The sequence below is a fragment of the Homalodisca vitripennis genome, chromosome 5, assembly GCF_021130785.1.
Source record: "Homalodisca vitripennis isolate AUS2020 chromosome 5, UT_GWSS_2.1, whole genome shotgun sequence".
Classification (NCBI taxonomy): Eukaryota; Metazoa; Arthropoda; class Insecta; order Hemiptera; family Cicadellidae; genus Homalodisca; species Homalodisca vitripennis.
Window position 1 is genome coordinate 103,099,758 of NC_060211.1, and position 22,855 is coordinate 103,122,612.

The 22,855-nt window shown below is 35.2% G+C and overlaps 1 protein-coding gene across 1 annotated transcript in view; it reads left to right on the forward strand.

The window, feature by feature from the left end:
* Nucleotides 1–22,855, forward strand: part of LOC124362604 (nucleoprotein TPR-like) — a 77,155-nt gene that overhangs the window by 27,606 nt on the left and 26,694 nt on the right. The window contains 19 exon segments of the mRNA XM_046817254.1: nucleotides 1,534–1,635; nucleotides 1,755–2,048; nucleotides 2,716–2,847; nucleotides 3,570–3,884; nucleotides 5,124–5,195; nucleotides 5,657–5,857; nucleotides 7,027–7,243; nucleotides 10,589–10,775; nucleotides 11,419–11,689; nucleotides 12,843–13,361; nucleotides 13,518–13,726; nucleotides 13,947–14,118; nucleotides 14,253–14,441; nucleotides 14,586–14,768; nucleotides 16,263–16,467; nucleotides 17,625–17,761; nucleotides 17,954–18,067; nucleotides 22,011–22,132; nucleotides 22,227–22,422. Of these exon segments, the coding sequence (XP_046673210.1) occupies nucleotides 1,534–1,635; nucleotides 1,755–2,048; nucleotides 2,716–2,847; nucleotides 3,570–3,884; nucleotides 5,124–5,195; nucleotides 5,657–5,857; nucleotides 7,027–7,243; nucleotides 10,589–10,775; nucleotides 11,419–11,689; nucleotides 12,843–13,361; nucleotides 13,518–13,726; nucleotides 13,947–14,118; nucleotides 14,253–14,441; nucleotides 14,586–14,768; nucleotides 16,263–16,467; nucleotides 17,625–17,761; nucleotides 17,954–18,067; nucleotides 22,011–22,132; nucleotides 22,227–22,422 (3,837 nt within the window).

Sequence of the window (22,855 nt, forward strand, 5' to 3'; positions counted from 1 at the left end):
AGTTTTAATTCCAAATTTGAAACTTTTAGCGGCATGTATTGTTTGAAGGATAGTGTTCCCTTTCAAAGAATTTTGAGATTCATCAATAGAAACATTTTGGCTCAACTCGTATAATGTTTGAAATTTGTCATTTAGATGATGAGTAATAATTTGAATTTTCAATAACTTTTTGGATCCTTAGGGTAAATTCAATTTATTTGTGTCACAAAAATGTAAATATTTATATATAAGTTCAAGTCTCTCAAGAGGCATTGTGCTAGGGAAAATAGAGCTGTCTAGTAGGGAGTTCTTGGAATAATAAGACTTTTGAGAAGGTTTTTTTTACAATGCCCATTAGCATAAAACTACCAAAAAATACATTACAAGTTCATCAACCGTAATAGGAGTCCAAGCCCACTCCTGAGGCCTCCTACCGAATACAAAACTTCTCTTTGCCCTCTGCTCTGAAGCATACAACTTAGTGTGGTCAGCAATCTTTTGAATTAGCTGATGATAAGAACATAAAACAGAAGAAACATAAAAAATAAAAAATAGAAAATATAGAACATAAAAAACATACTCCAAAATATTTACATTATTTTTAACCAGAACTTTTTGAACTCCATTTCCAGTGAAAGTTTCCCTTTTACATATGTCACACCATACTCATCCATACTTTCCCACACAATTTCTGTTTCTTTTTCTTTAGGCCTATTTCACCTCTTTTTTATTTCTAGGGTTACTTATATGACCTGTTATGGCCTAAATGATGTCTCTCTTTCTATGGTATTCCCTTGCCCTAACTCTAAGCCAATGTTTCCATTATTAAGTCCAGTAGGCCTACCTCGGTCAAACTTGTTTTGAGTAGGCCTAGGTAGTAAAACTAACATTGCCATAGTCAACATCCATAAATAATGGTACTTGATTGTTTAAAAGTCCTGTAGGCCTAGATGAAGAGCAGCCAACAATTTTATCTTCCTCACTTTCCTTACAATTTGGTGTTTCTTGCATCTGAGCAGCATAATCAATATCAACACTAACACTATCGTCAGAATCATAGTCCACCCAGCACTCATTATCCCGTGCTGTCATTTTTACAACTAATTACACCATTAGAATCACAAACACTTTTCAAATGAACAATAAAATTCAACAACGTAAAACACAAGCAAATATGTCCCAGTAATCAAGTCACTCCGCTTTGTTTAATCATGTTGCCATTACTGCAGTCAGCTGACAACAGACTGTGAATATCGTAAATGTCCAGACAAATAAAATAACGAGAACAAACAGAACAGCAACACATGTTTCTTATTCTATCCACAACGTTCTCACATTATTATTTGATCAAAATAGTTTGGGATTTTTACGCAAGATGAAATCACATGATAAACAGATGGCTGGCGTTATATGCACGTCAAACCGCATAATTCAGTCATGAGGTGCCGCGTCCATACAACTTCAAACCACATCAAAGGGTCAAGAGAGTGTCAAATTAAAATTAAAATAAGCTTATTTCTTTTGATAAAATATATGAATTGCTCTTCTTGGCAGGTATGTTTCCTGCTGAAGGAAGTGGAAGAATCAAGAGGAAATGCTGTGGAGATGACCAGATCTCCAGGGAGAGTGAGCGGGGAACTCACAACATCCTCTCAGGTATTTTGTTTGTATATAAAACATTTTCAAAATTAGTTAATGATTTAGTTTCATGAAATTACTTTATATAAGTAAATTATTTATAGTCATACAAAGTTGTCACTGTACGAATGTCACAGGTGATCTCGAAACATCTGGTGACTTTCAAGGATATCGAGGAGCTGCAGGTGACAAACCAGAAGCTGCTTTCAGTAGTGCGGGAGTTGAGTGAGAAGCAAGAGCAGGCAGAGAAGGAGAAGGGTTCACAGCTGGTGGAGCAGCTGGAGGGCAAGCTGCGGCTAGCAGAGCAGAGGATTATTTCTCTCAGTGAGTCAGAAGTTCACTATGTCAAAGCAATGGAGGTCATCAAAGGTCAGCGGGAAATGTACCGTACTCTCTTCCAGCAACAGGTGGCTGGACTGCCTCAGGCCAAGGTAACCACTTGATAGATTACTTTAGTATGACAGCAAAAAAATCAAACTTGTGATGACAAAGAGATAATCAGATAAAAATTAATTGTCTTATTTAAAGTGTTGTGTGATGCCTCTTTTTGTCTGCTGTTTTAAGATGTCTTTTAATAATCTTGAAATAGCTTATTTATATTGGTTACTTAATTTTTAAATATCACTCATTTCAAAATCTCAAACAAACCAATAATAGTTGTACTTTTTATTTCATGAGGCCTTATAATAGCAAGGCTGTCTTTATCAAACACTTTACAAAAGTGTTAGTAAATTTTGAACCAAAACATAATACAGTACTGTAGAAAACCGTCACTTGTTTATTGTAATATTTATAGTTGCCAGAAGCATAGTTAATAAATTGTGAAGCTTAGTACCTACAACAAAATAGTTATATCAGAATTCCACTTTATGTGTTCAGAGTGAAACTAATTAAAACTGTCAATTTTTTGTAGATATAAATATCTTGTGTTGCTGGAGAATAACATTAAACTGTGTGCCTCACTCACAAATAAGAATGCATACACTAAATGCATCAACAGTTCAATTTGAGATTTTAAATGTAGTGGTTATAGTAAAGTATGTTTTATGTGTTAAGTTAATATAAAGAAACGGACGTAGCTAATATGTACGTGTGCAGGTAGAAGAGTTGGAGAACTCAGTGAACCAACAGCAGTCACCTGGCAGGGCTACCGTTCCGTCCACACCAGAGCTGAACCATTCTACTCCTGCCAAATCTACTTCTCCAGGCCAACAGGCCAAGCTTGAAATGGTACTTAATTTGGCCTCATTATTAAAAGCCCTATCTTTTAAATATACATTGTACAAGAAACAATGCTCTAAAACTTTAGGTTGTGTTGTACAAGTAACTTTGGAATATTTTTGCCTATACATGCAAGACCACATCTGCTCTCTCCTTGGGTTGCACAACCATTCATGAAGTACTGCATTTATGCATGAGTTTCCATTACCTTGTGGCAACAAAATATGAAATAAAAATGTGTTTTTATTGGAAGAAAAGACTTGTTGACGTTGATATACTTCATCCTGAAAACATTTCCTGTGTATGTACAAATGTGGTATCATGATATCCATATTCGTTTATTGTGGTTTTTCTATTGTGTTTGAACAATTTCTACAATCAAAGTTCATTATCTTAATTTTCATAGTAAATAATTTTAACTTAAGATATACAATATTGTTCTTTAGGATTTTGTGGAATGGGTTTTGGATACAGTATATTTAGGACTTCTACAGATTTTTAGATGGGCTCTCAATATTAATCCTTCATCTTACATAAAAAAAGACAGTATTGGCTAAATATTAGAAAATGAATAGAATTTAAAACATGAATGTCTGTTGTCAGTATTCAATTACTGATATCCATAATGTGTCAGTCTTAATAGTAGTTTGAAACATCCAAGATGTCCATACTTGTACTGTGTGTGCATTGTGATATTTTTTTGCAAAATTGTATGTATTGTTTTCGTATAGCTGGAGGAAAGGTTGAAGGAGAAAACAAAAGAGTTGCAACAACTACAAGAAGACTTCAACACCTACAGGAAGGAGAGGTCAACCAATGAACGGATGCTGAACGAGTCACTGGAGAAGGCGAGGGATGAGTTGCGGGCTCTGGCAGTTAGTAAGACAGAGGTTGTGGCCAAGGCGGAGTTGGCTGAAGAGAGATTCAAGGTGCTCAAGGCCAATGCTGACTCATACAAATTACAGATCCAAGCATTGGAGAAGAAGAACAATAACTATTCTGTGACCGTTGCTAAATATGAGCAGTCCATCAGCCACATGAAAGATGTGAGTTCCAAGTTCTAAGTCTTGTTTCTGGAAACAAAGACCTATTAAATGATAACTGTAATTGATATTTAATTTGTATAGTAATAGATAAAGCAGATATTACCCCACTACTAGTGAGTCATTGAAGTTTTTGATCCTATTCAATTTAAGTTCTTAAAAATATCTGTTCAATTTGTTGAGGGTTTATGGCTATGAATTATTTTTGGTCAGACATTTCGTAAAGTATACTATGTAAGAAGTATGAAATCACATAATTACCTCAAACACAAAGTGATATAGTTACAAACATCACATCACAACTTTTAGACAGTTTGTGTCCGACGTGTGCTTTTATTGTGATCCCTTACACAATACAAATTGCTAAATGGCATAACTAAATGCCAATACATGGTTATGTAATTGATGTAATATGTCCGCAACTACAACACAACTGGTGTAAGTGACAACCCTTTTCACTCTCATTCAGGGTGTACTTGTGCCTCCAATTTCTTCTAATTAATGTGGCTTAAAATGCAGGATTTTCCAATAGGTATATAAGGAGTTTGTAATCAAACCGTTTTTGTCAATGTTTATTTTAATTTTATGTCCGTAAATAAACTAAGCTATAATTTCAATAAAAAATTTAATATTAGAATATTTTATAATTCCTTGTAGATTTTAAAATAAAAAAAGCGAGTAAAATAAAAGAGAAAATAAACAAGACAACAACTCTTCATAGTGGTCATAACTAAGTTGGAAATTATGTTTGTTTTATCTACTGTATTTTTGCATTACAAAAATTAAAGTAATTTAATTGAGATTTAGTCTAATAAAAGTTCAAATTTATTGTGTTATTTCCATAAACATATATTATTCTTTATCAATTTTACTGATTACTTTTCAACCAATTTTATTAAAACTGCAATATTTGGTTGTATGTTAACTTTTAATATAAATGAATGGTACAATATCAAATGTTATTGTACATTCAAATGTACGAAATAATCATTAATAATACTACAAATATTGGGTTAGATATTTTTACCAAAATAAGGTTTTCTGGGTATTTATTAGATAAATGTTATTTAATAACATTAATACATACAATTGTTTAAAAATAATGTAATTAGATCCAAACTTGATAAAAACATGATGCGGAGATTATGTTCCTTAACCTGATCTAACCTCAAAAACAATTCCACCTGTCACTCACTACTAGTAAGTTTATTTACAGCTTATTAAAACATACCTCTTTTCCAGGAATGTGTGGCAGCCAATGCTAAATTGTCCAGAGCTGAAGTTGGATTAGAACATTTACGGCGAGAGTATCAGGTAAGTGTGCTTATGAAGCCTTACTTTGGTTTTATTGTCATACAATAATCCTAGCCTTTGAAAATACTATATTCACTTAATTTATATTAGCATAGCCTTTATACTTATCCAATAACTTAATCTCTGCACTAGTAACACACAATACAGAACAGGGTTAATATTTTTCCTTAACATGTTGACTTTGGCAGATGTCTCGGGGCACGAAATCAGAGTGAGAATACTCAAGATCACTCAGTACAAAGCTGCAGTGAAGGTACTAAGGGCTGTTTACCCAAACTAATAAAAGTAAACACATAAACAAGATGGTACAGAACCAATAGAACGATAAAATCCAAAAATTGAGATAAGTTTTTATTGAAGGTTCTTATTAAATAATTTTTTTATGGTTTTGAATTACTTAACTAAATTTGATCTTATTTCAATTGCTGTATAAGACTAAAAATAGTAATGTTGGATGACAGCTGTTGAAGGAGTCTGAGGCTCGGCTAGTGCGGGAACGGGAGGCGACAAAGCGGCAGGCCAGTGGGCAGGCTATGCTGATGGCCAACCTGGAGATGATCAAAGCCAGCTTCGAGCGGACTGAGGCTGAGAGCAAAGTCAAGCTGGAAGCCAAGCTGGAGGAGGCTCAAAAAGAATGTTCTGCTCTTAGAAGACGGCTTCAGGTTTGATTTTTCTTGTTTAGGAGTATGAGTAAAATTAAGTTTGAGTAAAAATAATCAAAAAAGCTTCAGCAGATAAGATGTTAGTTTTACAATAATTGATAGTGTGACATATTGGCAGTGTAATCTTGTTTCCAAATGGTAAATTACTATGGGTTTAAATATTGGCTGAAATAATATTTTTTTCAAATTGATTATAAAACATCTTTTGAGTATGCTTGCAAATGTTTAAAAAACACGATTATTAGAAAACAAATATAAATATGTTATAAATACAAATTCAAATTTCATACAAATAGTAATATTTAATAATATTTGTCCCTTTGACTATTCAATTAGTATATTAATATAGTGATTCAAAAATTAACATTAAAGATAACGTTAATGTAGCAATAAAATTTATTTTTGTATACAAGAGACAATACTTAACATTACTTATGTACTTTTTATAAATATAATTATTTGTAGGGCATTGTGATGACACAAAATATAAACAATTCTTTTTATATTCTAGTAACATGATGTCTTGATATCATGTACTCTTACTTACATTTGTAACTTCTTTGACACAGTTAACATAAGTATTAAGTAAAAAGGTGTTTTGTCTGTTTTAATTTTCTCATTTTACCAAACTGACATTGTATTAGCAAATACAATGTCTCAAACTGATAATGGGGTATACAAATTCTTTTAGAGTGTTGTCAAATAAAATTATAGAGGTTTAAAAGAAATAAAAGAATCAAAATTAATATAAACATTATTTAGGATATTTACCAGTAATGCATGTACTGGCTTAGTTAATATTTAGACGCTTATACATTTTCACATAAACCACTCAGGTTGTTCCATAACAAATATTTCAACAGAAAATAAAAAAGGTCAGATTTTGAATAATCATATACACTTTTTTTAAGATAAAAAAATTGTTATCAAATACCCCTAAGCACTTTATAAGTGTTATCAATGAGAATTTTTATTTCATCTAATGATGTACATCCTTTTGAACATAATATTCTATTCCTTTTGTTATATATGCATAGTAAAAAATTTGATAACATTAAATAACAACAGACCTAATATTGATTTTGTAATTTAACATTTATAGAAACATTAGCATCTTTAATCCTCTTTAGTCAAAACTCACAGTTAGAGTGTGTGTGTGTGTATGGCAGGAGGAGCAGGATAGGTTTAGAGAGAGGACGGACGCACTTGAACGCTCTACGGAGGCAGCCCGTAGTCGGCTGGATGAGGAGAAGGAGATCTCACACCAGCTGCGTACACAGGTGGAGACCTTGCGGCAGGAATTGCGAGTTAGTAAGGAGGCGGTAGAGCAACTCAACACCAAAGTGCGCACCACCTCACACAAGGTGGTCCCTGACCCAGAGACTGGTGAGTAAACCTATTGTTCTTAACTGATTTTGGTGTAGATCTTGATGTCTTCTTTTTTATGACTTTTTAATCCTAGAATTATCATTTAAGCGGCAAGCACTTAGGGCAAATTAGTAATAATCACTTTGGTGATTTTAATATAATTTCAATCTTGCAAGAGTAATGGACGGTTTGTTGTGACTACGGGGTCTGTATAATAAGTAACCGGACTGACTTCAGGAAATTTTTTATTGGCAAAATATGTACAATTTTTCTTTAGAAATCTTCAAAGTAGTCCCCATTGGTGTCGATAACACGCTGATACCGTATTTTCCAATCCCTGAACGCTCCCTGGAAGTCGGCAACCTCGATGTTGTCTGGAGCCCTCGTCGTAGCACGTTGAACGTTTTCCAGAGTCCCGAACCGCGTCCCCTTAAGGTGTCTCTTGATCTTGGGGAACAGAAAGAAGTCCGGTGGTGCCATATCCGGGCTGTAAGGAGGCTGTGGCAACGTTGCCCTCGACTGTTTTGCCAACTGTTGGGTGACGAGCAGGCAGGTGTGCGACGGTGCATTGTCGTGATGGAGAATCCACGAATCGGCAATCTCCGGACGGACTCGGTGAACCTGGGACAGTTAGTCGACGGAGCACCTCTCTGTAGTACTGGCCTTTTACAGTTTGACCGGGTGGCACAAACTCTGTGAACAATGCCTTTCACGTCAAAGAAAGCAATGAGCTTCACCTTCAAGCAAGCAAGAAAGCAAGAAGTCGACTTCACCTTCGATTTGCTCATGCGCGCTTTTTTCGGTCGTGTTGACACCGGTGTGTGGCACTCCGAACTCTGCCGCTTCGTCTCAGGATCGTATTCAAAAACCCACGTCTCGTCTCCTGTAATAACGTGGTTGAAAAACTCTGGTTCGGTTTGCAGTCGATCAAGGATTTCCGAAGCGACAGCAACACGACGCTTCTTTTGCTCATCAGTCAGGTTTTTGGGTACCAGCTTCGCGCAGATCTTCCTCATGCCCAGATCGTTCTTAATAATATTTTGAACGGTCATCTTATCAATTCCGACCTCATCTGCGATAGCCCGAATGCTCAGACGACGATCACTGTTCAACACATCACACACTTTTTGCACATTTGTGTCCGTGTGACTCCTTGATGGAGGACCGACGCGCTGTTTGTCATGGACGTCATCGCGGCCGTCCCGGAAATTTTTGTGCCACTGAAACACCTGAGTTCTGGACAGAGCATCCTCACCTTAAGCCTCTTGAATCATTTGAAGAGTTTCCGTGACCGTTTTCTTGAGTTTGACACAAAATTTAATGCTAAAACATTGCTCGATCGTACTCTGCATTTTCACTCCGACGGGGTAACTGAACATGCACTCCGCTCTCGCTCGATACTAACTCTCCAAGCGCTTGGAGGCAACTGCTGAAGCCCGGTTCCCTTTCACTAGACCCCCCACCACCACTACAGCACCAGATACCGGTTAGCAGACGCTTTGACGGAGCGGGGCAGGCTCAGTCCGGTTACTTATTATACAGACCCTGTAAACATGTGGAACAGTACTTATCTAAATTATTATAGTGAGATACATTGTTACTTCATTTTAATTATAGTTGACTTATAAAATTACTATTGTTCTAAGATTTGTTGTTATTTAATAAGATACAGGATATTAGCATGATAATATTAGTTGCATGTACAGTACACTGTCAGAAATACAGACTAATGTGATGGATGGTTGATTTGGACTGTAAAAAATATGGATTTATCAGAGGTTGTTGTGACTCATTAATTCCGTTGTTATCGCAGAGAAATATGACAATGTGCGGTGGGAAATAATGGTAGAAAGCGTATGCGGTAATGTCTAAAGATAACAATAACGATGTTTGAATATTAAACATTTAATAAAACATCATTTTATATACATACACAATATAGTAGGCTATACTGTAAACTAAATATAGTTAAATCAAATTACATCTAGGAGTTTTACAACTAAATTAAGTAAAAATATAAGGGATACACATTATGTAGTTGAGAATAAATATATCACATATTCACTGGTATAAAATTAAATTAAAGAAATAGAACTTATTTCTTGGAGAAGCCAATAATGGGCATCTGCTTCACTGTTTTGGCTTGTCTTTTTGCTGCAAAGTCTCTCTCAAATACATAATGTCGGCTGCGGATGTTTTTTCTTGTTGAGTGATGTGTTCTAGTGCCCCGTCAGCATCTTTAACTTAATTGTGGGATACATTTTCCTGGCCCTCAGGCATTTCATCTTCCAAAGTTTCGTTATTTGTCACCATTTCAACAATATCATTGTCTGTTATTTTGTCTTTATTGTCATCTTTTCATCCACTCATCAAAGTCTTCATTTACTTTGTCACATCCGGGAAGTTTTTGTAACATTAAAACATTTTCTTTATCCACTTAATTTTCTTTAAACTCCTCTCCATCAATTTCTTTAAACTTGTTGCAGTCATGTTCCAACAGAACCCTCCACGTTGAAACCATTGCCGTAGGAGTGAATTCTTCCCATCCTTCAGCTACCCACCTAATTACATCCAACATATCAATTTTCTTCAATGTACAGATGTAATTCTCATCATTATCTATTGCCAAAATTAAATAATTAAAGGCGGTGGCGGTATTTCAACTTTAATGCCTTAAGTATGCCTTGATCCATAGGCTGGCAGAGGACCATGACATTTGGAGGTAAAAATACAGCTTTGATATCCTTGTCATTTAATTTGTTAGCCATTGGGTGTATTGAGGCATTATCTAACTAAACAAATAGCTTTTCTTGCCAAATTGTTTTCATCCATATGCTTTTCTCCTGATGGCACAAATTCATTAAAAAACCAATTCTTCAAAATTGCAGAATTCATTCACGGTTTTTTTTGTTTGTATATCCAACTGACAACACATCATCTAACAATTTAGTAGTTAATATGACATATTATAAATAGTAGCCAAATTGCAAAATCATTGTTGTCATTTACATAACACTTTCAGGCAAACTTCTTTATTTCATGATTTATGTAGTCACTAAATGGATATTGTAATTCTCTTCCACAACCGCATAACAATTTCCTCCATCACGTACATAAATGAAACCATTGTACTGAGCAGCGAGTGCCCAAAAATGTAGTGCGTAAAATATGGGCTATGCGGACTATTTGTGTTAAAACTTTTGTAATTCATATGGCATTTTTTATTTTATAATCGAAGCTACGGAGTTTGTATTAGTGCATCTGAATTTCTAAGAATGTACTGAATATATAAATACATTTTTATGTTCCCATTAATTTGAGTCTGGCCATGTATGAGTGATATGTTTATTCTGTGGTGTGTAGAAAAGCGAGCATCACAGCTAGAACAGCAGCTGGCAGAGAAGGATGGAGAACTAGCCTGTCTGCGGGAACAGCTAGCTGCAGCTAAGAAACATGCCCAGGAACTCTCAGACATCGCTCAGAGTTCGGAGAAACAGCTGCTGGAAGTGACTGCCCTGCACACTAAATACCAAGAAGATTCAGAGGCCAAGTAAATACAAATGTTGTTCTTGTTACACTTTTGAATGAGTGTCTTTTTGTTTTGCTATGGCATTCATCTTTATTTATTGTAAAACCCATTGTAATTTATGCAGCTGGATTTATTAGGGAATATATTGAGTATTCAACACATAATGTGCCAACTTTTATATTTACTTAGAGCTTATCATGTAACTGCGGGACAGTTGAATATCAATCTCAAAGACAGTCAGAATAGTAAATAAGAGGTAACTGTTGCTATTAAAGTTTTATACTACGTAGTTTCTGTAGCTACAAATAGCGTGGTGTTAACACATGTCCTTTGGCACAGAAAATACTAGATCTGTCATAATTAACATTTTTCCATTTATGAAAGTAGGAAGACTGCAGAATATCGTATACACTTTTAAGTATTTTTTACTTTTTAACAGTTAAATTTATTAATAGACTTATGTTTGTGTGGATGGAAGTTTTTTTCCATAAATTCATCAATAATAATTCATTAATATTTGTGCAAATGCTTAAAATTGTCAACAACACAAATTCTGAGAGTCCGTTAGACCATCACTATTTTAAATTCTTATCATTAAGAAGAAATGTTTGAATCAAGAAATTTCATTTTGGTTAGTTATTCAGTAGTCTATATTTGATTGTAGATTGAAAGTACTGAACGCAAGAGAGGTTGAAATGAAGAAGGCTATAGTAGAGTTGGAGGGGCGAGTGGCCAGTCTATCCACAGCCCAACAGGAGTCTGCTAGTAGTCTGGATGGTAGGCAAGAGGAGTTGACCTCGGCCACCACAGAGTTGGCAACACTGCGTGCTGAGGTGACCACCCTGCGCCAGGAGCTGACAGCCACCCGAGTCGCTTACCAAGCAGCAGAGGAGAAGTACAGTCATGAGATGCTGCTGCATGCTGATGACATGCAGGTAGAATCTCAATCCAAATCAAGTTAATTTGTTAGATAAGAGAAAAATTATACATTTTCTAATCACTGTCCAGATAATGCTAGAATGGTAACTTGTAAACTATAATTTAAAAATAGTTTGGTCTGGAATGGTAGAGAAATAGTGGAGTAGTTTGTGTTTAGTTTCTGATAGTATAAAAAATATTAAAAATTGCTCTTTTTATGATGGACCTCTTAATCCTCTGCATTCAAAAGCCTCTTAAGTTAGTAAAGCAAGATGGGATACTAATCATAGTCTGTTGACAGAAGCGCAATGGTTTTCTGCCAGTTTGTTGCAATTAAAATATGTGAGATGTAATCAATTTTAATAATAATTCATTTTATTTAGAGCTAAATAAAAATATGCAGTGTTGGACTTTTATATAACATCAGCTATTTTTTGTATCCCCAATCTAAATTTTACTGAGGCCTGAGGGTAAAAAGGTCTGATGTGTCAGACCAACAACTTAGTTTGTTGATGTAAGTTTTTGTTACAAGGTACTAAACTGCTCTCATGAAAATTTTAATATTATCCTATTTTAATGAAATCAGTTCAGCTAAATATTTCTCTGATTTATTATTAAAAATATATAAATACAATGGTTATCAGAGAGTAAAGTTTGGTTTATTGCTTTAGTTGGTGTTGCTAGAGCTGCCATCTTAGTGTCAAAACATTTGTATATTCACTTTTCATCAAGCTATTATAGTAGTGTGCTCCTACTTAGCACTCTTATTACTGTACTAAAATGTCCACTATTGTATAAAATGCAACAACTTATGAGGTGTGTTCTGTCATTAGGTTTTTGTTGGTAAAAAGCCATAAACCAATTAGAATTATTTATAGCCAACATTGTGATGTGAATTGAAAAGGAACAATATGTGAAACTCGAGAGAGACAATAGTGCTTTTATTTTAAAAATGGCTTAATTTTAATGTTGATTATAGGAAAAAGTAACTTAACAATATACCTTTCAAATATCCATAGCAAAGTTTTTTTTTTCATTTCAAAGTGTCTGTTATTTTCTAGACAGCACTGTAACAGAAAATAGTTTATTGCATCACTTATCTAGCCTTATCTTTCCTCAGTCCAGAAATTGTTTTGAAATGTTGCTTTACATTGATTGTTGAATTTTCAGGCAATGAACAAAGTGAAGAAGAAGCTGAGTGATGTGCTGGGCCGAGTGTCTGCCTTGGAGACCGAAAGGGATGAGGCAGTGGAGGCCCTAAGGTTGGGTCGTGAGAGTTGGACAACCAGCGAAACAGGACTGCGTAGCCAGCTAGCAGATCTCAATGAGCGGTTACTCGACCTCGACAAGCAGAACAATCTATTGCACGAACAGCTTCAGGAGTTGGGTCTGAAGGTTGCAGTAGTTCACTCACAGGGTAATGTGTCTTCTGCGTCTCTGGACACTTCAATGGATGACGACACCCGCAGCTCTGATCATTTGCTACAGGTACTCAAGTATATTCGGCGTGAGAAGAACATAGCGATGGCTGAAGCTGAGGCCTTGCGAGCGGAGAGCTTGCGACTAAAAGCTCAGCTGGAACTGACCAGTCGACAATTAACTGAGGCACGGGAATTGCTTGAGTCTGAGCGCAATCAGAGTCAGGTCCACCTCGTCACAACAACCAAACACGAGGAACTATTACGCAAGGTTGGAGTCATGATTATATATTATATTTGTTTTCTTATTATTTCATTTATATGTCCGTCTACAATTCAATATTAGTTTTTATATTTGCAAGTAAAGTGTTAGATAAGATTTTTCATGAGATTTATTCTACCAGTTTAACAAATGATTTGTGTGTAGGTGGACACACTGAATGCCCTTACAGACAGCAATAGAGTATTGCGGGAGGAGAGGGACAGGCTAGCAGAGCGGGTGGCCACCCTTGAACAGGAATTGGCGAAGATGGAGACAGAAGTTGTTGTGCCTTATAAGGAGCAGGTGGTCAAGTTGAAAAATCACATAGAACATGTTACCACCGAGAACACAGCCATCAAGGCTGAGGCTGCCAGGTAAGTTGACATCTTAGTGTCTAAACTATGGCCCGACTGATTCTGTATGAGGAATGTATAAAACTCTCTAATCCATAGCTAGTGCATTACTCAAAATGTTTCAGTATTCATTCTCTTTGGGTTGTACATAATCTAATTTGTTCTCCTGTTTGATTGATTTTTTCATGAACGACTGCGACTTTGTGTAATTATTAATAATTCTATTTTCATTTTGTTTTAGATGGAAAAATAGGGCTAACTCGCTGATTGAGAAACAGAACAAAAACAGTCCAGAAGATTTCAAGCGGTTAACCTTAGAGAAGGAAAATTTGACTAAACAGCTAAATGCTGCCAATGAGGAGTTGAAGAATGTGAAATTAGAGAAATCTAAGCTGGAAGAACAAGTAAACAATGTATGTATTTTATGGGGTTTTAGTGTGCACTGAATAAAAATAACAATTAACTGTGTGATGTTGATGCTTATTATATAGATATATATTTTTTTTTTTTTTGTGTGTGTTTATAAACAAACTCTTGTCAATTATAGTTGAAGAGAGAGCAGCAGCAACAAGCAGAGCAGCTGGCCTCAGCACAGAAGAGCCTGGCTCAGGTGAAATTGGAGTTGGCTGAAGCACGTACCGATATGGACAAGAAGGCAGAAGAGCTAAGCAAGATGAGCCAGGACTTCATTGCACAGGAGGCGGCTCTTACTGACATCAAGAGTAAGGAACTCCAGGTAGGTTCTGATACATCTTTGAGGATATCTCTCTACCTGTAGTAGTGAGAATAATAAAATATTCTTATCAAATTTACTGTATTCTCGTCAATATCATCTGGTGCCTAATAACACTAACTGATTTGGTTTGGTTTGTTGGTGAAGATTCGCCAAATAGCAAAGAAGTACAAGACACAATACCAGGAGCTGGTGAAGACCAACGAGGAGGACAAAAAGAAGAAGGAGGCTGTGGTGATGAGCCTAGAGGAGCAAGAGAAACTGCGAGAGGAAGGCAGGCAGGAGGCTGAGAGTAAACAGGCCGACAAGGTCAAGCAGCTCACAGACCAGGTAAGTTACCCTCACCTCACCAGTTTATAAGCATTTTAGTGTTCAAAGTTGATATTAGCTTTTGCGCTCTACTACCATTGTCCCTCTAAATCGTATTGCGTAATTTGCCTATGCAAAAACCTGAGCTGCGCAGCAAGCACCACCAAGGTGCACCATCAATATTCAGTTCAATACAAACATTTAATTTGTATACTAAAAAGAAATTTGATGTTATTCACAATGATTGTATTCTAAACTGAGATTTGGCAGAAATATTTATCAAATTTCACAAGTAGTATTGATATGGATAAAGGAATTTAGGAAGTCAAAGAGGCAATCTAGCAACACTGTGACCAATCCTACAATATACCTTATACCATTTCAAACACCAAAATAGTATTGGATTTACTGTCTGTCTGTTGTTTGGTTGATCAGCGACTGTACGTGCAAATAGAAATAATGCTCAGGAGACAATTCTCACTTGTCAGCTAACTGGTTTATAGAAATTGTTACATTTTTTTAGTACGTTTACAGTGTATAATCTTGTTTTGAAATTAAAATATTTGAAAAATTTAATCACATTGATTATACACTGTACATTGATATTTTTCTTATTGACCATAATTCATAATTTTTACAATTATTACTATTTCTCTTCATATCTTAGTCCATTGTTGAAATAACATGCAATACCCTAACAACTAACATGTAGTGCATAACCTTTTTATTACATTTTAAAATTTTTCTCCAGATAGATGCTAAACAAATTAATATTAAAATGTTTTAAAACCCTTCAAAACCATTTGAGAGTCCCTATTAGTTTAGAAAATAAATTTTTTCCATAAGCCATTACAATGTTGGTAAAAAAGTGATTATTTCTTGAGGCATGAAAAGGTGAAAACCCACGACCCAAAAAGAGTTAGTTACATTAAGTTCAAATAATTTGTATTGCAGAAAGAAAACAGAATTTGATATAGTATTGATACATTATTTTTATAAGGACTAAGAAAATGATTATTATATTCATTTGTACGTACAGAGAACATTACAATTTCAATGATGATCACAATGACTTTTAACTTACCAAGTAAAAGTCATTGCATTATTAGGTGGACCAACATCTGCCATTCCAGCTTTCCAAATATATTATGAATGGAATTTTGTTATTTTATCAATTTGTGTATTGTTAAATTAACACTTTAGTTGCTGATATTGTATGTAAACCTCTGCCATGTTTTTACTTTGTTGTACAGTACATTTTTCTGTGACATTAATTTAGCGGACATAAAGTGAAACCAAGTGTACTAAAATCATTGTTAATACCAGCCAGCATCAAATCACAAGTAATCTTGACATGTTAAAAAAACACTCACTAACTCATAGCATTACTAACAGTAGAACCTTAACTGTTTGTATGAGTCTGATAAAAAGTACTTGTTACTGTTGTGTGTTACCAACTTAAAGTATTATACAACAAAGCCAATATGAGCAAATCATCAATTTTGTGTATGACAGGTGACAACCACACAGACGGAGGCCACCAATCTACGCAAGGAGAATGAACAGTTGCGACTAAACAGTGCTGACAAGGAGGAGCGTGCCAAGGTGTTGCTGAAGAACGCTCGAGCTCGCATCATGCTGCTAACTGAGGAGAAGCGGAAATTAGCCACAGAGAATACCGAACTCAAGACCAAAGTTGATACCCTGGACCGCAATAAAGGTGACAAGTTCTTTAAGGTCACTTTTAACTAAACTGTAATGAGTGAAACATTACTTATGAAGTGTGAAAAGCAAATCTCTGCAAGACTGACTTTTATAATATGGTTAAATAACTTTCAATATAAGTAATTATTTTTTTACATCTATGAAACAGTGAATTCACAATACCATCAAATGAATCAGTGTTGGGGTACCATTGTAATGACGGTAATCCAGGAGCCGAGAATTAATTTGTAATGTCAAATGAAATGCAAATAAAATTTTGATTGTTCAATAAGCAGACTTGAAGAATAACTCAAATAAAACATAAAAACACATGATCCTAACAGATGTTAATTAGTGAGAATAATACAAACAAATTCTTAAAATTTGATGCTTAAAAAACAACTCTTCATAGTCTAGAAACCAAGAACCAATTTGAATTGTATAAGCACACAACCTGGTTTTTCTTGAAATCGATTTATAAATTTGACCTAAGGAAGAATTCGACGGTCAGCCGCACTAGTTTTGGTGGAGGTTGTAATGGAAGGGTATCAAAAGAGTTAAACAATATTTTTCTCATATCATAATTTTTTAGTTAGACTTTCCTAAAACCAACCAGACAAGTGTCTGTATGGTGTATGCCCTGTATAATAATAAAAAGACCAGATAAACTGAAAGTTAAATAACCCACACTCCATATTCACTTAGTACTTGTTAAAGTCATTTTAATTAAAAGACATCATCACTCCTGTTTACAAAGCATGAGGCAGTAATACAGAACAGAACTATTTAGCAGGTTGTCACCCTTACATTTGCAGGCATTATAAGAAGCAGCCATAAGTTATCTATGTATGTTGTGCTTAGCTCTTGTGACAGTGAACAACTTGTAGGAAATCTTTAAGTTTTTAGGCGCTTAAAATGTTGGGTTGTTGTCTTGTGTTTTTTTATATGTTAGTAATAATATTACTAACATATAATATTTTATTTTATATATATATATATATATATATATAAAATTCATGTCAAATGGCTTTTAACAATGTTTAAACTATGTACATTAGTCCTGATTAACATTCTAGATTAATGAACAGTTGGACTTACCAAAGTGAATTACCCTTGTTTTTAAAAGTTATTTTGTTGTATCTTAATTAATGTTAAAATTTTGTGTAATTTCAGATGATTCTGATGTACGTCAGAGAAGAGCAGACAAGGAAAAGGCAGATTTGTTAGCAGAAAAAGAACGGCTTGTTAGAGAAGTAGATATGCTCACTCAAAGAGCCAATTTATTGCAAAGACAAGTGGATAAGTTGCAGGTAATTTCTAACTTCAACCCACGTATATATATATATATATATATATATATTTTTTTTTTTTTTTTTTTTTTTTTTTTTTTTTTTTTTTTGGGGAAAATTTGAAGCTGTAAAAGTTTAAGTAAACAAACTTTAACTATATTTTTACTTCATTTGTTTATTGTTCAAATAAAAATTATTTTTTAATGGTTTCAGGGAGGAGTGAAACCTTCCACTAGTTCTGGAGTGGAGAAGAGCTCAGTCGAACCTCCAACTGCCAACATCAAACCCATGGCTGGTCCTTCATCTTCAGTGACTAAACAACAACCGGTACTATTTGATCTTCATTCTGTATCAGGCTAATAAGTACACCGCACTTGTTATTAAAGTATGGTTTTCTAAGAAATTGTAGACCAGGTGATGTATGATAAACACTGTAAGGATCATTGAATCCTTGGCATAGGTCCAAAACCTGCTTTGCCTGAAATTTTCAATCATGTTTAATCATCTAAACTTTTACTAATTCAGCTCTTTCTCATTCTGTTTGTTGAGTTTCTCACTCAGATATCTTATGGAAATAAAATGTTAATATTATTATACTGAAGTGGAAAAAAAAGAAAAAGGCTACATTTTAGTAGTCCTCTGAATAACAAAAAGTGATGATCCTGAGTTTACAGCGTATGTGCATCATCACCTGGTACTCAGCAGAATAAACAATATTCAGTAAACCTAGTTTATAACAAGTGTTTTTAAGGTACAACAAGAGAATTACGTGATACGAATTGTATCATATCATTTTGAACATTCCATTTTACTTATGTCGAAAAATACAGATACAAGCAGTGTATTTTGAAGATTTTTCCATCAAAGTCAAAGTCAAAGTCAAAAGTTTCTTTATTCATATACATCAAGTACAGAGATAGTGTCAAAAAGTAAGTTGTTACATTTATGTGATAATAATAATCGATAGCATCAAAATTCATGATTTGTCTGATAGTTTGAGACATCCAGATAGAATTCTTGAAGTGTATAGATGGCCCGTTGAGAGAGTAGTTTCCAGAGTGCAGTCTTCAGTTCTTTTCCCTTCTTCGTCCGTATTTCTGTTGGTAGGCAGTTGCTCAGCTTTCTTTCCCATGTAGGTCGGTTTCTTCTCATACTGCGTTAAGTGGTGAGTGGGAAGTTTGGTACATTGTTGAGTTGCGTGTGTTGTAGTAGTGAATGTCTTCAAGCCTTGTAAGGTTTTCTCCGTCCACGTTACATCACGAGTTCTTGGATATAGAGAGCTGTCACAGTCAAGATATTTAGGGTTGGGAAAGGCCTCTCTGCAGCTTTCCAGGGGATGAAGGTTTGTAAGGATTCTAATTGCCTTTTTTTGGAGGATTAGAATTCTGTTCATGTTGGTTTTTGAGGTTCCTCCCCATACAGCCAGTCCATATCTTATGTGTGTCTCAAACAGAGCGAAGTAGGCAGTACGTGCAGTAGTCAGATCTCCGATAGCTTTGATCTGCTTGAGGGCATACAAGCTTGAGTTCAGTCTGTTACATAGCTGGTCAATATGAGGGTCCAAGATAAGTTAGAGTCAACTAAAACCCCAAGGAATTTGGTTTGGTCAACTAAGTTCACTTCTGGTAAGGAGTTTTTATTTGCCCTGATTCTTCTTCCAAATCCTAATTGGCTAGTTTTGGAGGGGTTCACCACTAAGTCGTTTCCATCACAATATTGATATGCCATATTGACAGCAATATAAGCATTCAGGCACAGATTTTCAGGAGAATGGTTGTCGAGGATTAAAGTTGTGTCGTCTGCGTACATCAAAGTTTTTAGTGTATTCACTTAAGTATTCTGGGAGGTCATTAGTAAAAAAGAATGAACAGCACTGGGCCCAGCACAGATCCTTGGGGCACACCTCTTTGGATTGGCAGAGGTTGCGACCGAAATGCCTTGGTGTTCCTTTTACTGTAGACTTAATTTCAACTACTTGACTACGGTCCTTTGAGGTAACTCTCAAACCATTTTAGGGCCGTTGCTGTTACAACCCAGTGCATTCAGTTTCTTCAGTATGAGGTCGTGTCCTAAGCAGTCGAACGCTTTGCTGAAATCGAGGAAGATCGCTGTAGTTAGGTTCCCATTTTCTAAGCTGTCAATTACTGATTCTAGTAATTCAATCATTGCTGTGGTAGTTGATTTACCTTTGACAAACCCATGCTGAGAGCTTGTTATCAGGTTGTTGAGTGTACAGTGTTCTAGAAGCCTGGTGAGTACTACTTTTTCACAGAGTTTTTGCGACCGTTGGGAGTAAGGATATGGGCCTATAGTTGCTTAATTCTGTTCTACTACCAGTCTTAAAATTTTGGATATATTTTGGATATTTTTTAAAGCGGAGGGAACGTGGCCTTCATTGAAAGATTTATTGAAGATGTCAGTGAGGGGCAAATTAGTTCTTCTGCACAGTGCTTTAGTACTTTTGTGGATATGTCGTCAATTCCTGCTGAGTTTTTTGGATTTTAAGCTTTTAATAATTGATCTTAACTCCTCTTGGGGTGTGGGTCTTAATGATCTGAGTTCACTGGTGTGAGTCCCTCCAGGAGTTCAACTGGTCTCCTGGCAGTGCCATTATTACGATCAATGGTGGAGTATTTTGCAATGTTGGCAAAATAATCATTGAACTGTTCAGCTACAGCATATGTGTCTTCAATAAGTTGTCCATTGATGGTCAGTTTGAGCTGAGGTAAGGTGTCTTGTTTTTTTTTGATCGGACACTATTAATCGTTTCCCAGATTGTTTTTGACTTATTTTGGGAGTTGGTAATTTGATCTCCATCCCAGTTTGATAGTAAACAATTCCTAATTCTGAATTAGGATATAATTCTTGAATTAACCTATAGACATAGGATTATGTAAGACTCAATTCAGCCCTTAAATCAATGAGCAGTAAAATATCTGTGGATAAAGGGAGCATCAATCAGGAAATGAGTAATCAGTTAAATCGCACCTTGTTATCAACATATCTGAAACTGTTCCATAATCAACTCACATTGATGTCATTAGTCTGCCATTTGGTTCTAACTCATTTATTTATTTATTTCCAACGGCAGCCATTCTTAAAATTTTACATGCAAATACAAGTGCACAAATTAGTAAACAAAAATACTTACGCAAATATTAATTTAAAAGGTAATAAATACGCTAACTAAGTTATGATACAAGTTGGAGGAAGGCATGCAGTGGCAATTCACAGGCCATACTCAAGGCCAATTCTTGAATTGTTTTGGCTATGCAACCATTAGAGAACCAACAAAACACGTGTTTGTATTATTTCTCTTGTAGTTGTTTTATTTTGCTGAATATTAACAATATTCAACAGCCTTCTGTTAGATGATTGCAGTTACATCAGCATGAGTAAACAAAATGACTAGACTTGTTTGATGGAACATATTTGTTGCTATTTACATTAGTGACATTAATATTGTTGTTTAATCAAATCTTTGTGATTGTGAAATAGTATCTCAAAACTGTGATAAGTTGTATACACAACAGCTCAGGACAGGGAAACTGACTCCTGGTTGGAAAATTGGTGTTTGTTATCTGGCAATAATAAATAATCTTGAGTATAAAAAACAAAACTTATATTTACATAAATAATATTACAGATTCAGTGTGAGTTTCATTATCGATATGTTAAATGAATTGTGAAGATCTGACAGAAAATTCGGTAAGATATGATTAAAGACTTTACTACTATGTCTATGCACCAGCTTTCAAAACAGTATTGCTGTAGGTGTCACTACCTTTCACACTAAAACAACTGAGTTAAACATAATACATAATTTTAATCCAAATCAAAATTGGGTGAGAAATATTGCAGAACAGTTAGTTTACACAAATACCTGAAGATGAATTCAAGGACTCTGTGACATTTTTCATATTAAATGGTTGTTTGCACATGTCCAGTTAGAATGACCATTCTTTATAGATATGTTATTTTATAACAGGATTCACAATACATGAGAGGTTTTCCACTTATTACTAAATTTCCTCTCTCCCATAGAAATGGTACTGGGTCTTCCTTTTCCTGGCATATTCTATAACGTACAGCGGTTCTGAATTCATTAAGGTTTAAATTTTCATTGTTTACTTACTAAAGGATGTTTCCAACTGAATAAGGAAGAGATAGACATGTAATTTTTTAAATTATTCTTATCTTTAGTAATAGATTATAATATTGTGAATGTATTTTAAATTTTCAATTAGATTGTCATTGTTTGTTTTGGCAGACACAACATTCTGTGACAGTGACTCCATGGAGAGGAGGTGGTAGTGAGACTCCGTTTGCCAGTATCCGGCCAATGTCCTTGCAGTCCCGCACTGTGGCTGTGTTACCTACCACAAACCAGAGGTGACCATCTCACTCATTCATAGTACTTAAGTGTGTGAACTTGCTCTTGGCTGTGGAATAGTGTTTGTCTTATATGAGTGTTTAACTGTGACAGCAGCCAAGCAGTGCTGGTACCACCACAACAGCAAATGGTACACACAAGCACTGGTACGGTGGAGGGCTTGTCGTCCTCGCCCACCTCGTCCCACACTGATTACATGCCAGCCACCAGCTCCGGGGTTGTAGTCACCATACGCCAGGCCACTGTGCCTCCCACACAGTTACCTCCCCCATCTGCAGAGTCCACTCAGGTAACTGTTTTAAGTCAGAAGTTATGTTCTATTTTTATGAGAATTATAAGTAGAACTATGTTTTGTTTTGTAAAGAATGAAAAAACTTATGATATGAATTTGAGATGTCTATTTAATTTTCTTATATTTTTTATTAATTTGTGCGCATTACAGTAGATGCTAGAGGTACATAACTACAATTTCAGTGATTTGTTCAAGGTGTTTAAAAAATCAAAACACTAATAATGGTGTTACATTAATTAATCTCTTGTTGTACGGTATTTGTTTATATAATTTGCTAGGACAAAAAGAAACTAGTAAAAAACCAGTTATATGTTCCATGTTTGATAAGACTGGCATTTTGTAAATTCAGTGCCATTTATAAAAGTTTTAAAGAATTGTTAGTCATTAAAACCAAAAGTCACTGGGCCTGAAAAATAATATCAATTTGCCT